The 15,235-nt window shown below is 37.5% G+C and overlaps 1 protein-coding gene across 2 annotated transcripts; it reads left to right on the plus strand.

The window, feature by feature from the left end:
* The first annotated feature begins 1,942 nt into the window (after positions 1–1,942).
* Positions 1,943–14,668, plus strand: LOC106912427 (sodium/glucose cotransporter 1-like). Of its 2 annotated transcripts, none has more exons than XM_088010671.1 (15): positions 1,943–2,111; positions 6,290–6,361; positions 7,576–7,680; positions 7,821–7,880; positions 7,969–8,073; positions 8,162–8,267; positions 8,676–8,756; positions 8,874–9,082; positions 11,540–11,675; positions 11,770–11,877; positions 11,966–12,116; positions 12,201–12,369; positions 13,028–13,243; positions 14,146–14,260; positions 14,370–14,668. In XM_088010671.1, the coding sequence occupies exons 1-15, from the start codon at positions 1,974–1,976 to the stop codon at positions 14,585–14,587; spliced, it is 1,989 nt and encodes a 662-aa protein (XP_087866797.1). In that variant the 5' UTR covers positions 1,943–1,973; the 3' UTR covers positions 14,588–14,668. The 2 variants fall into 2 exon arrangements, with proteins under 2 accessions (XP_087866797.1, XP_087866798.1); XM_088010672.1 differs by having other exon boundaries at positions 14,146–14,253; positions 14,378–14,668.
* Positions 14,669–15,235: the final 567 nt, after the last annotated feature.

A 15,235-nucleotide genomic window follows, 5' to 3' on the forward strand; every position in this document is an offset into this window, starting at 1 on the left:
GCCAAACTATACTACTCTGGTCACTGCATAGGAAGGAGAGAAATACTATAATTTAACCAGACAACCTTTAATCTGTATGTATATTTAACTAATTTTATCTCCAGCTTGATTCCTGTCGGCCTCCTAAAACAATTTTAAAATTAAACTATCCATGTGTAGTCCATACCTATTTGGGCTAAATCAACTCGCATCTTGCACATTCAGTTATAAGGAAAATAAGATTCCCGTATGTATTTTTGGACAGTGGAAGGAAGCTGGAGTGAAAACAGGCATGCACAGGGAGAACATGGTCAGGATTCAAAGCCAGGACCTTCTTGCTTCAAAGCACAGTGACAACAAAAGGTGCACCAGCAAGCAGCCCTGGGCCTAAACTAAGATCTGGCAACGAATTATGTTTCACACTTGTCTTGTTTTCCAGATGAGATAGCCTATTGCTAATATTTAAGAGGCTGAGAGTTCCGCATTCCAGAGTTTGCATACACAACTAACAATCGCAATGACAAGTTGAGTTAGGCCTTTAAGGGAATACAAAGGACAAACAAAACCATGCTCAAGTTCTTTATTTGCTTAAAAAGCATTTTTTTTTCTTGGCTGATAAAAAGATGAGACACACAAAAACTTTGGCTCATTCCTCCTTTATTTTGGGTTCTTCAGGGAACTTTGACCATCCCTACACCTGAAACATGTTACATTAAATTATTTACTGCATGCTGTCCCTCTACGTCTGAGGCCACAGTCACTAAAACCTCTCATAAGAGCTAATCTGAGCAAATAACACAAGCACTTAAAAACTGAACCATGACTTGGACCAATTTGTAAAACATATATGTCATTCTGATAAGAGTTCAGAATGGTCCCAGAACTTTAAGATAGTACTTTGCTGGTATAAATTGTACTTCAGTTTTCCACATTTCATCATTCTACAACAAATATCCTGGTATTTCATTGAGATTTTATGTGATGGACCAACACAAAGTTATGTAAAACTCTGAAAGTGAAAGGAAAAACATATATGGATCAGAAAAATCTGAAAAATATGTCATGCATATTTATTTAGTTGTACCATATATAGCAAAATTAAAATACAGCGTAATCTTAAAAAGTCACCTAACAGTGAAGTACTGGAGTCTGTGGATAAATCTGGAGTAATTATTTACTGTTATTAGAAAATAAGGCTAAAAAGCTAGACAAGAACCTGAAAAGCAGTTCGAAACGCACGTTAGTTGATGATTAAATACACCAAGAATAACAGACAAAGAAGTTGATAAGATTATTCTGATATATCCTTTGATTTTTTTTACAGTTCAGATAACATTCTTTTAATGAAACAATAAAACAACTTTGGAGAAAGAGGGAGCAAAACAAGTTTTACAAGAGAGGACGCCTACAAGAAGCACGGGATTTAAAAGCTTTTGTCATGAGTTGCACAAACACTTCACTTTATACGTCAAGGCTTTGAGACAGTCAAGGCTTTGAGACAGTCCCATAAAATTGGTTTACATGTCTTATTGTCTTTAGCATTGTCTGTAAAAAGATGAGGATCATAATGGCCATTTAATAACCATAATGTCTGTTGATGAGAACCTGCATTTTTGAAAATTTTCAAATTGTAATTATTTACAGATTGATCAAATAAAACAGTGATATTCAATTTATTCTCATTATATAAAACCAGACAAATGTTTGAATTGCTGTTTTACTTATTAAAAGTATTAAAAGTGTCAATACTTTTAATTAAAGTAAAACAGCAATTTAAATGTAACATTTAGCATTTCATTATGCTGATCAGCTGGAAGATTTTTTTCTCTTTCTTTTCTGTCTTTCTCCACGTACACTATTAACCAGCCCTCTCCCCTCCCTCTTTCTGTCCCACACACAAACAGAAGATATAAAGGTAAGTGTTGAGAGTGTGCTTCAGTCACAGTGGACTCATTGCTGCAGCCTTCCTATCCAACACTTCCACTCTGAGCAAAATGGCCTGGGATTATTTTGGATTCTCCCGCACCTTGGAAAACCAAAGGAGTCAATCTCCCACCACCCACATCAACAATGCAGCCGACATCTCTGTTATTGTCATCTACTTTCTGGTTGTCTTGGCTGTGGGAGTTATTGTAAGTGTTGCAAACTGTCAACAAGTTGCATGATTTATTTACAATTGTGTAGCTATGAGTTGTACATTTCTTAAAGAAATTGCTACAAAAATGTAATGCTTTTTGTTGTTCTTGCTTTAGGTAAAACAGACAGAATAAACAAATATTTTTTGCACAACAATGAATCATAAAGGAGTATCATGGCTAAACTAAACTGTATACTATTCCTGGTGCTGCTCAGTGTTTATAGAGCTTTGGAACGTGACGTCACTGCTGTAGACGGAAGGATGTCAGCGCCATTTTTCGGGGTCATAAACATAACCGATAAAAACAACATTCTCGCAGATTTTTTGTATCCAAGTTACTTAAAATAATTTAGCTATGGTACGAACTTGCTGCGTTATTTTATGTAATGTCCGATCACACGACTGAAACGGTAAAAAGCTGGAAAACGGAAATTCGTTTCACTATTTTCCGGCTTGGAAATAACGCGAGGAGGTTAAGCTAACGGAGCTAACGAGAAGGAGACGAATGTCCTGGGTATCAGCGGTGAGACGTCGTGATATTACGTTCCCCAACATCCTCAGATACCTTCAAGTTTGCTCCAGACATTTCCATTCTGGTGAGTGTCTAAATTTGTTTGTTGGTGTTGATATATTGTAACGATTCTGTGTTTTGGTTTTGCTGGTGCCCATATGGTTATGTGTATTTGTTTTATGTTACATTGTGATCTTTATTGTTGTGTGTATAAAGTTATGGCCTTCCCCTGTCTGGCTCTGCTGACTCCCGCTCACATGTGATAGATCTGTCATGTGGGCGGGGGATCAGGGGAGCAGCAGGACAGGACCAGAAGAGGAGGGAGATCGAGGGGGTGTTAGCAGGAAGCTAGTTGGGGGAGCGCAACGGTTTGCTGGAGTTGTGAGCTGTGGCCTTGGATATAGCGATTCGTTCTGATTACTAACAAAACCCGTTTGGCGGGACTACATCTGTGGTGTGTTGGCGTCATTACAATATATTTTGCTATGATTTTGTCCGAGTGTACTCATGTTCAGTTTATGTTGAGTTCATTTAAATGGGTCAACCTTGGGCTTATATTGTTTATGTAGCGTAGTCCAAGTTTTGTCAGTGGATATCGAGGTTATTCCATTATTGTGAAGTAAACTATTTAAGTTTTCTAGTGTTATCAAATTTACAGTATTAATACTGATGTGTGTTCTGATATGTCCTCTTAAAGGCAAACCGATGCATGAAATGGAAGAGCTCAATCCTGACTGGGCCACAACATCGGACCGACATGGGCGTCAATTAAAGAGGCGATACAGCAAGACCGTGGTGGATCAACAAGTTACAGAGACCGTTTTCATTATGTACCCCAGGAGAGGCAAATAATAAAAACAGAGTAGCGGAGGCAACAGAAGAGGATCAAGTTGGAGAGGCTGAGGAGGAAACCCCAGGAGAGGAGCTCAGCAAGGCTGCAGACTCTGAAGAGGAACAGGAACCATTTGTGTTGAAATATGTGTACAGTTGGAAGTGGCTGTTTTCTCTCATTTAATAATTTAATGCATTAAACATTCATGAAACGTTTGATTCACGCACTTCAAGATACATGTAAACAGGTGAAGCAATAAATCACATTTTAAGTAAAAATGTGATATTTATATATTTCAGGTAATTAACATACACGTAATGAAATATATTTTTTAATAAATACTTTATTTGATTAAATTAAACAATTATATAATCAGACATCTGTCAGGACACTGGGTTTTTGGATTTGTTTTGCTTTTCATTTTATTTAGCTTCATTTTTTAATTCACTTTAGCTTAGCCCTTCATGGTCCTTTTGATATTATTAGAGGTATTTAGTGTAATTAGAATTATATTATTGATTTTCCTTGTTTGTCTGAGTCCATGTCAAGACTTATTTAATGACTATAGTTTAATTCTATTTTATCCTTCTGGTTATTTCTTATTTCAGCCTCCCTGCAGGGTTTCTAGTAATGTTTATTTCTTAATTTGATCACCATAGGTTCAGTTATTCTTCCATGTCTGGGTCTGTATCTTTCTTTAGTAATTCTAGTTGGGCTATTTCTTTGTTTAGATCTTCTAGTTTCTCTAGCTCTATGTTCCTTAGTTCTTATTGTTAGATCAGCCTTGTTTCTATTTAGGTTCGGTTATGGTTTCCCTCGTATCTTTCCTAGTTCATCTGGTTTTCTTTACTCTTAGTGTCTTTTGTATTAGAAGTATTTTTCAGTTCCCCGTTTCCTCCCGTTTGTTCCCAGCAGATTTCCTTGGTTTCCCTGTGCCACCTTCTCCCCAGCCCTCAGCCAGCTCCTGTGCCAAATTACTCACACCTGCTATCACTCTTTTTATTTAGGCCATGTCCCTCTACTTAAACTCCTCTTTTTTCAGTCACAACTTGCCAGTCCAACTTGTTACCCTGCTCACCACGTTGCCAGATGTTACCGTTGTTGTCCCTCGTGTCTCCTGTTTCATTGTTTTGGATTTCCTTGTTTTCCCTGGATTTTGGATTTAGTTTGTTTATTTTGTTCATTAAAATAACATCCACATAAAGTATGTCTGCTGCCTGCTGCATTTTGGTCCACCGCCACACCACATCATGACACAAACCAGATGAAAAAGCCCATCTTTAAACATTTAATGTGTAATTAAACAATAAAGGTGACAGATTTTATGAAATAGATCACACTTTAAGTAAATATTTGTTGTATTTAACATATCCCAGGTAAGTGAAGACGTAATGAGATAGATCCTGTCCTAGAATTTTATGCAATTGAACATTATGGGTAACAAATGTGATGATCATCTGAGCCAATACATTTTATGAGCATTTTTTTTTGCCCTGCGACAGAATAGCGACCTGTCCATGGTGAACCCCTCTCTCGCCCAGAACGTTAGCTGGAGATAGGCAGCAGCAACCCTTCCGACCCCACTAATTAGGGAAGGGTAATTAGTGTAATTAGAATTATTACAATGGAATATTTTTTAAAATATAATTTTGGTTAAAAAATAAAAAAGGGGTGAAAATTAAATAAAAATATGCCTCATCTATATAGTTTAGTAGAATAATTTTACACAGATTTTCCTTTAATAGGTCACATGACTTAGAAGAAAACTTCTAAATTTTGACTACAGAAATAGCTAAAAAAAATATAAAAAGTTTTAAAATGTAATAAAGATGAGTGTGCCTCATCTATACAGTCTAGTAGAACAATTTCACACAGATTTTTAGTTAATGGGGCACATGATTTGGAAGCTATTGAAGAAAAAATATTTAATATTAAAATTATATGACTTAAAATTTTAATAGAGGATAGTGTGCCTCGTGTGATAGCATTAATTACCACTTTTTTGTATCAGTTGGTCACAAGACAAGGCACTTATTTATAGGAGTGTTTGGTTTGGAAATTGATGGTTGATTATTGGTCAAATGAGAAGAACAGAAAGAATCAGGAGAGAAGAGATCAATATCTCACGGTGTAGAATCGGACATTATTTTTGATAGGGAAACATCAGACAGGGAAATGTGAGTGCGGGGAAGATGAGACAGTGGAGCATGTTATTTTGAGTTGTAGGAATTATTTGATGCAAAGGAATAAGTTAATTAGAAACCTTAGTAGAATGAAAATGAAATTTGATATTGTTGATTTATTACAAAAAGATTCAGGAAGTAGATGATATGAGGCCTTATTTTATTTTTTAAAACAGTCTAAGTTGTAATAGGATATAGTTTGTTTTTTTTGTCATGTGGTCCACACTCCTTACCAGTTGGTGGCGGTAATGCTTACCTAACGTTTCTTACCAACCGCCAATAAAATTCAACTAGAAGAAGAAGAAGGAAATTGACGATCCATATGTGAACCTCCGAGTGTTTGAGGAGGGATCCGTAGAGAATAGCTGGCCGAAATTAACCTAGACCTGAACGCCCCTTACTCGTGGAGGGCGAATATCCAGTATCCAATTTGCAAAACAACTTTTCTGCGCTCGGTAGCACAATGAAAACACCGGTGTTCTGACTAGTTTGTTTTGGTCTGTGGCCGTGAAAGATGGCGCCGAGCGACGTAAACGTCACACGCAGTGATGTTGGTTCCAAAGCTCAAAACACTAACTTAGAGCTAAACTAGGTAATAAGCTTGTTTTGCAAAACAAAGGTTTATGTATTTCCTTGTCCTGTTGCAGGCCATGGTCCGCACCAATCGATCCACTGTGGGTGGCTTTTTCCTTGCAGGAAGGAGTATGGTGTGGTGGCCGGTGGGTATCTGACAACAAATGAGAAACATTTTATAACTGATTAAATTTTTTTTAACAGTCTTAAGAACTATTACAGTTGTGATGGAAAAGAAGTGCAATTAAAAAAAAGTTAAATCTCCTGAACAGGGGTGACACGTTGGTCACATACAAGTTAGATTGGATTAGTTGGTTCCAAAGCTCCAATAGTAGACATAGAAGGCAGCTCTCCTCATTAACATAACGATGCAGCAGAAAAACAGCAAACGGAAAAACAGCAAGCAGAAAAGGGAGAAGCAAAAAAGACAAGCAAAATATCTAGTTTTCTTTGCAAAAACGCATGTTTAGGGAAAATTAAAAAATATATATACATTACTTGACGGAAACTCGTGTAAGGAAAAGGAAAAACTACATATATATTTATGCTTTTATTTCTTATTAAAACATATTTAAACTTTAATTTCTTGTTATGTCGGTTTTGGTCCTCCATAGTAAATGAGGTGGTTCTTTCAAACTTATCTACAATGAGGTGAAGTTTTTTTGTTGTCACAGTTTAGAGGAGTTGAATGTCTTACACCATAATCAAAGAGTTAAATATATTCATAAATCCAATTACAAGTCTTGAAACCGTACTGCATATTATATATACATTTGTTAGTGGATAGACTTCATTATGATTATTTCAGCATAGATAAACGAACTACCCATGCCCCCCACAAAATAAGAAAGACAAACACACCAATAATAAATGGTGTGGCCAAGTTAAGGCCTACACATGGAGGATTGCTGACTTGACAGTTGTCTTATCAGTGAGGAAAGTCACAAAAAGTCAACGCTAAAGAAGCTGAGTATTCACAGAGGGCTGTATCCAAACAGATTAATAGATAATTGACCGGAAGGAAAAAGTGAGATAGAAAAAGGTTTTCCTGCAACTGTATAATCCACAACAGGACTGATGAGCAGATCCTTTTCAATAGTTTTGGGGAGATTCATAAGATGTGGGCTGTAGTCAGAATTAGAGTCTCAAGAGGCTCCACACACACACAGTCTCATCCAGGGCATGAACTACAACTTTTGCATTCCTTACATTAAACCTGTCCTAAATGAGATATCATATCATGTTGTGTTGGCCTTAAAGACAGAAAATGTTCCAAATGTGTTTATAAGCAGAGCCAGTCATTCAGTATTTACTGATTGTTTTGGGACCCCTTTGTAAATTAAACTTTTTTTTTTAAAAGATCGGAGCATCACTCTTTGCCAGCAACATTGGCAGCGGCCACTTTGTAGGGATCGCTGGTACTGCTGCAGCTTCTGGAATTGCCGTTGGTGGATTTGAGTGGAACGTGAGTATTTGTGATATGTTTTCCAAATAGGAAAGACAAGATCTCATAATGCAAAAAAATTGGTTTGGAGAAACTGAAAAGTAAAAATCCTGTTTATGTTTAATATCTTCTTGATTGTTTCAATGTTTTGTTTGTTCCAGGCTATTTTTGTTGTCGTCATTCTGGGATGGCTCTTTGTGCCGATCTACATCAAAGCTGGGGTAAACAGCATGTGCATTTTCTGTTAAAAAGTGTACCTGTTATAGTCATTGAGCCTTGATAAAACAAAATATTATCAAATTTGTCTAGGTGGTCACCATGCCTGAGTACCTGAAGAAGAGGTTCGGAGGACAGCGGATTCGTATCTATCTCTCTGTGCTCTCCCTCTTCCTCTACGTCTTCACAAAGATCTCTGTATGTTTTTTTTTTCTTTCTAACCTTTGAACCTTTCAACAATTCATTTAACAAATTAAAGTAAAAGATCCTTTCTGTCTCCTCCCAGGCCGACATGTTCTCTGGTGCCATTTTCATCCAGCAGGCTCTTGGACTGAACATCTACGTTGCTGTTATCGCTCTACTGGCGATTACTGCACTGTACACCGTCACAGGTGCATCCTCAGGAAGAAATTCACTTCCTTTTTGGAGATCAACATTTTCCTCATAAACCTAGATTACAACAAGTCTTATCTATGTAAATGACACCCTGAGTCAGGGTTAAGTCTTCTCAAGGCTGAATGTACTGGGTAGATCACAAACACATGTAAAGAGAAAACTCCTCCTTTCCTGGCTTGTATATCTGTGGTGTGTTTGTGGTTAATTGCCGATGGATTACGATAAGCCTCTAATAGTTGCTGCTCTGCAATAATCTGCACACACCTTCACATAACTTCTACAAGACAAGCGGGAAAAGAACACTGACATAAAAACAAGATTATCCTATACTCTCTAGTGCACATATTACTGTCTACACTTCTGAATAAAAAATGTTAGATTGCTAACGCCATATTTTATTTCAGGTGGACTGGCTGCGGTGATATATACAGACGCCTTACAGACCGTCATCATGGTTATTGGATCCTTCATTCTCATGGGTTTTGGTAATAAGCAATAATCCTTATCATTTTATCTTGCACTATTGATTTGTTTTATTGTCACATCATTAAGAAATGGAAGAGTGAGCTTTTGTCTAACCATATCTTCCTTTCTTCCCTCAGCTTTCAATGAAGTGGGGGGTTATGCAAATTTCGAGACACTCTACATGGCTGCAATTCCCACAAACACCTCTAACATCAGTGCAGAGTGCTATGAGCCTCGGAAAGACACCTTCCACCTTTTCAGAGATCCAATAACAGGAGATCTGCCCTGGCCTGGCATGGTGTTTGGACTCACCATCCAGGCCACCTGGTACTGGTGCGCTGATCAGGTCAATAAAAATACAATCAGTACCTTTGACTGTGTGGATGCTTTAATTGCATCCAGGGGCGTGGTATAGGGGGGAGAAAGTGATGACAATTCTAGGGACCCTGACCAACAGGGGGCCCTCCACGATTTATTTATTTATTTATTGCTCATAGAAATAATAATAAAAAAATTTGGGCCCTGTCAATTACAAAATTAATCATATTGTATTTTCGAAGATTGTTTTTAGCAGTAAAAATGTAATGTTCCCACTCCCAGACAAAAAAGCACACATCCATATTTGCACTGAACACCCCCACCCACCCCGAATGAAATGGTTCGTTCCTGCATGAGAGTGACACTGTTCAGCAGCAGACAGTAGGAAACAAGAACGACTGTGGCAGTTACTATGCTGCTAAGAAGAGTTAGAAAATCAGGTTTTCAAAAAAAAAAAGAGGGAGATAGAGAAAAAGGCAAGAGTGTCAATTTATAACCCTGTTTTTCTCCAACAGAGGTGGGTAGACTCTGTGATATTATCAACCATTTAGCATAATTAGTTTAGCTACAGACTATTGTTTGCCTCCATTTCACTAGCATTTAATGAATTAAGGGGGAAAAAATACCAACATATTCATATATTGAACTTGTCCCTGTACCTTTTACCACTTAGCAGATGAGTCAGTCAGCAGCTGCTCCAACCCGCGTCCCTCCTGACCTGTTCTCTCCTAAGTGAAATTATAGCTGCAGTATGTAACTTTTTTCCACATATTTGTTAAAGCTGAGGAAAATTCTATTTCCTCTGCCTTCTCCCAGTACTAGAAACAACCAGTGAGTGACAGGAGAGTTTTAGTGCCGTCAATAACAACCTCACATGGCTCATCCTTCCTCCTCTTTGCTCTGTGCTATTCTGTAGCTAGCATAGGCTGTTGTGAATGCTTAGTCTAGTTAGCATAGCTACCAGTGATGGCAGATAAATGATTTTCCTGTAACAATAAGTTGTTTCTCCACCATTAGCACAGTTAGCAATGAGTGAATGAAGTTGATTGACTACGCTATGACTGTTGCTCATGGGGAGACATTTCAGTAATCTAAAACTAATAGAAAAAATTTAAGCAACCTACTTGCATACTGTATGCATTGCAGACTGTATGCATACTGAATTTTACTCTTGTATGTAAAATTCATGAGCAGTAAATATTGTACTAGTTATCAATATTGGACCAAAGAAAGCAAGGCAGTTGCAAGCCTTTGAAATTGTGACACTTTTGATGGGTGGATTGGAAAAGTCTAGAATTGTCCCCACCCCAAAGAAATCATGAAAGAAACCCTTGTATGTAAACAATATCAATATAAAAAAAAGGCAATGGAAACATAGAACGAAGTAAATCTGCCATTCATCTAAGAAAAAAAAAGAATAATTTTTAGTTCCCCTCTTTGACTTCTATGGGTCTCAACAGGTTGTTTACTGAGAAAAACACTTGTTATTCATTACTACTTAGTAGTCATTTTTGATGGTGTAACTTGAACGAACACACACACACACAAAAATTAAACCACATTTTACGTTACATTTTACTGTAACTTTGCCGACCCCCCCCCCCCCCAAAAAAAATTGTAACCAAAAAATGTCCCTATTTCTGGTCCCCCACTCCAATAATGAGATGGAATTTACGCCTTGGCTGATAGTGAAGAGCCATGTCTTAAAACAACTCTTTGGACTAAAAAGGGTGATCTATGAGCTGAATTGCAATTACTTTACAAATATTTTGCTAACCTCCTGAGATTTCTTGAACCTATAGTTCACAAATAAATAATGGCATCCTGTTTTTACTTTAACACAGACAGTAAATGTAAAACAGACCAAATTTGACCCATTTTCAAATGAGAGAAAGTACTTGTGTGTGTCTCTGTTGGTTAGCTTTCATTGAAATAATTTTAGTCATAGTGAATGATGTTTATGTTCTCTTGCTATGTAATGTGCATGACAAGCTATGCTAAATGTGTCTAATGTATAGGTAAACGGACATACTGTATAATCTAACTGTCAATAGCCACATCTGCCATATTGCTTTTTATGAAGAAAAGATAAGAAATGTCCAGTACATGTAATAGTCGTTATCCTAATATTACTATGAGTCATACTTTTACTTAGCTTTTGTTTTCTAACATTGCCATTAATTTATGGCTCAGTTCAAATGATTCATCTCAAAAGCTCCATTTGCCTTAAATTGAAATCATCAATATGTTTGTGCTTCATCTGCTCACTCAAAGTTGCATACACAGAAATAGTTATTCATTGACAGACACATTCACCACAACCAATTACAATTTATTGAAATTACTTTGGAGTTTTTCTGAGTGAGGAACTTTAAATGACGTAAAGCAGCAACAGCTCTGCTAAAAAAATCCAAACATTTTCCTTGATACAGTAGAAGAATTAAGTATTTAACACTGCCTTTAAATGCTCCGTCTTTTTGTGCAGGTGATTGTCCAGCGTTGCCTGTCAGCCAAGAATCTCTCTCATGTGAAAGCAGGTTGCATTTTGTGTGGTTACCTGAAGCTGCTGCCCATGTTTCTCATGGTTTTTCCTGGGATGATAAGCAGGATCTTGTATCCTGGTGCGTGTTTTTCTGTTACCAAGTTCTGTTGTCTTGAAGGAAAAATCTGGTGTAAAACAACAATAAAGTGTAAACAATTTCTTAAAACATTCAGATGTGGTGGCATGTGTGATCCCGGAAGAATGTATTTCATACTGTGGAGCTAGTGTTGGATGCACCAACATTGCCTATCCAAAAATTGTTGTGGATCTTATGCCAAATGGTGAGTGGATCGACAACATTGTCTTAAAATTTCAATCAACACTTTTGTTTCTTTATGTTTTCCTTTGCCTTTGTCTGTCTCTCTTCAGGTCTGAGGGGTTTGATGTTGTCAGTGATGTTGGCCTCTCTAATGAGCTCCCTTACTTCAATATTTAACAGTGCTAGTACTCTCTTCACCATGGACATCTATACTAAGATCCGTCCCTGTGCCAAAGAGAGGGAACTGATGATTGCTGGCAGGTAAAACTGTTGGCTTGATGTTAATATAATTACTGTTTTCATGCTTGGCTATAGCCATTATTCTTTGTTTATTCTACCTTTCAGAGTGTTTATTGTGGTCCTTATTGGAATAAGCATAGCCTGGATCCCTGTGGTGCAGTCAGCCCAGAGTGGTCAGCTCTATGACTACATCCAGTCAATCACCAGCTATCTCACTCCACCTGTGGCCGCTGTCTTCATGCTCGGCATGTTCTGTAAACGAGTTAATGAAACTGTGAGTTTCCTTTTAGTGTACAGTTGCTCTTATATTTGCAACATAAATGTGTCTTTAGTAGCATACATAGCAAATACAGGGTCCATCAGAGGCTGTCTGATTTGGGGGCAGACAGACCTGAACTGAGGATATTACCACGGGATAGATAAAGTTTAGTCATCTGCACAAAGAAGGAAGCCTCTTAAGACTTGGAGAAGAACTGAGATTGTTAAAAGTTTCTTATTGGAAAGGCTCTGCACATCATGGACCTGCAAAGGTTGAAATGCCTGTTTAATGTTGAATATATGAGAAGGATTATAGCTGTGGTGTAACAGACCTGGGTAGTGGTTGTAGTTTAACAGAGAAAACCAATGAATCACTCTTTTTTACCTTTTCATATAGAAGAATAAAAAAAATATGGTAGCTATTTCCTGATGAAACATAACCCAAATATACTTTGTGGATGCTGTAATTTATAAGAACACATCTCTGTTTTGTCATAAAGAACATATATTTTTAGTTTCTGTCACATCAACCAAAGATGATATAACGTTATTTGGGAGGGTTATGTTGAAGGAGGATTTTTGTTATCTTTTGACAGAGTAAGATGTCTTACCTGCTTTAGCTTGTGTCAAGCATCAGCTTTCTTTTTTTCACTCATACTTTCTTTTTTTTACAGGGTGCCTTTTTCGGACTCACAATTGGTTTAGTAATAGGATTATCCAGGATGATTACAGAGTTTATCTACGGAACAGGGAGCTGTGTCAGCCCAAGTAACTGTCCTACCATCATCTGTGGAGTGCACTACCTCTACTTTGGGATGATCCTGTTTGCTGTCTCTTGCATCCTCATACTTGGAATCTCCCTAATGACCAAGCCCATCGATGACAAGCATGTACGTGACAGTTTTGTGATAAGAGTAGCTTAATATGTAACTTTCCAAATCAGTAATTGTTCACAGGAAGACTATCCACTATGAACGTCCTGCACAAACTCTTTTAAATTTTTTCTGCTCATGATTACATTATATCCAAATTCTTATTAAAGTTGCAGGTACTTTGGGACGTTAAAGACTGAGTAACATGAAATCTTAGTATGCAGTTTCTGAGTGAAGTTTAAGATGGTGAAGAAGTTAGCAGCTAAGAACAATGTTCTTTGAAGACTTTTTTTGTAATTTATAGAGTCTGCATGAGCTTCAAGCTTGACTTTATTACACCAATCAAAAAAACAAAATGCACTTGCTGCAGAAGAACTTATGTTTATATCAATTTCAGAAATCTCCAGTTGCTGAAACGCACTTCACTTACTTTGTTGACTTTGTTCACTTAAGGCTGCAGTATGTAACTTTTATGAAAGTATGTTTTATATATATTTGCTAAAACTGTCATCATGTTGTGACAGTATAATATGAGACAGGCAATCTGTGAAAAGCTCAAGCTCCTTTTGTCATCTGCAGAAATTCACCTCTTCCAGTCAGAAACAACCAATCGGAGCTAAGAGGAAGATCTAAGCTCTGTCAATCATCCTCATGTACATGGTGCTCAATGTGCAACAGCTTCATGTTCTATGAAAACCATTAATCTATTCATTAAATATGTTTATCCTTGTGGGGTTACAGGGGGTGCTGGACCCTAACTCTTGCAGTCAACAGGCAAGAGTAAAAATCATTCTGTTTTATAGAAGTTACATCCTGCTGCTTTAAACCTATAAAACATCCATGATTTGTGCTGCAATAGTTGGACATTTTTCTGAGCTCTGAATAGTTTTCTCACATAATATGTTATGTTATTTTCCCAGCTGTACCGATTGTGCTGGAGTCTGAGGAACCGTACAGAGGAAAGAGTGGACATTGATCCGGACGATTGGACTGAGCATCATGATGACGACGACGACAGTAAAATGGATGTAGAAGGTATACAGAACACATAGTTTACACTTCTTAAGATTGAAGTTTTTTAAAGATAGCTGTAGATTTTACATGACTTTATTTTGATACAAAAATCTCTTTGCCTTTATTCCAGAACTTAAGAAAAAGCCAAATTTCTTCAAGAAAGCGCTAATGTGCTTCTGCGGACTGGAGCAGAACAAAAAAGCACCAAAACTTACTCCAGAGGAGGAAGCAGAACTGAAGAAGCAGCTAACAGATACAACAGAGAAGCCTCTCTGGAGGAACATTGTCAATGCAAATGTCATCATCCTCCTGAGTGTCACTGTGTTCTTTCACGGATATTTTGGTTAGCCAAACCCCATCAACATTAAGTGGTCCTGGATACTGTAATTTATTTTGCATGGATTCAAATTATAACAAAATCATTAACGCTGATCCTGTGTGCTATCATTCTTCCTGCATTGTGCTAACTGATCTCACATAGGACACAATGTGTACTTTTCTCAATGCACCTTTTAAGTTAACTTTTTCCTAGTGCAGTGAACCGTCGCTATAACGTGGTTCACCTTTCAAGGTCTTGCTGCTTTGCGGATTTTTTTGTGCATTTTGTTTTTTTTCGCAGTGCATTGTGTTCTGCGTCCTGATTGACTAAACAGTCTCCGCACTTCTTCTGTACCTGTGTGCCAAAACACTATGATATTTAAATATATGCAATACAGCTTGGCCATTCAGGAGATGGAAACTGAAACTTTGAATGCCTGCTGGAGAAAACTGTGGCCAGAGGCAGTGCAAAGCCCAACCGGATGCTCGGTTGAGAAGATCCATTGCTCTACCGTAGATACAACTGTGAATCTCGCAAAGCAGCTTTTTAGGAGACGGCTTTAATGACACCACTCTGGATGACATTAAGGCCCGACTGATGCACACGCACATCCGCTGACCTGAAAACAGGTTTTGTTCTTTGGTTTCAATGTAGAGTATTTAATTATCCCATGTAAC

Source organism: Poecilia mexicana, unplaced genomic scaffold (assembly GCF_051168715.1).
Source record: "Poecilia mexicana isolate PSO_F unplaced genomic scaffold, ASM5116871v1 scaffold_12, whole genome shotgun sequence".
In the NCBI taxonomy this organism is placed as follows: Eukaryota; Metazoa; Chordata; class Actinopteri; order Cyprinodontiformes; family Poeciliidae; genus Poecilia; species Poecilia mexicana.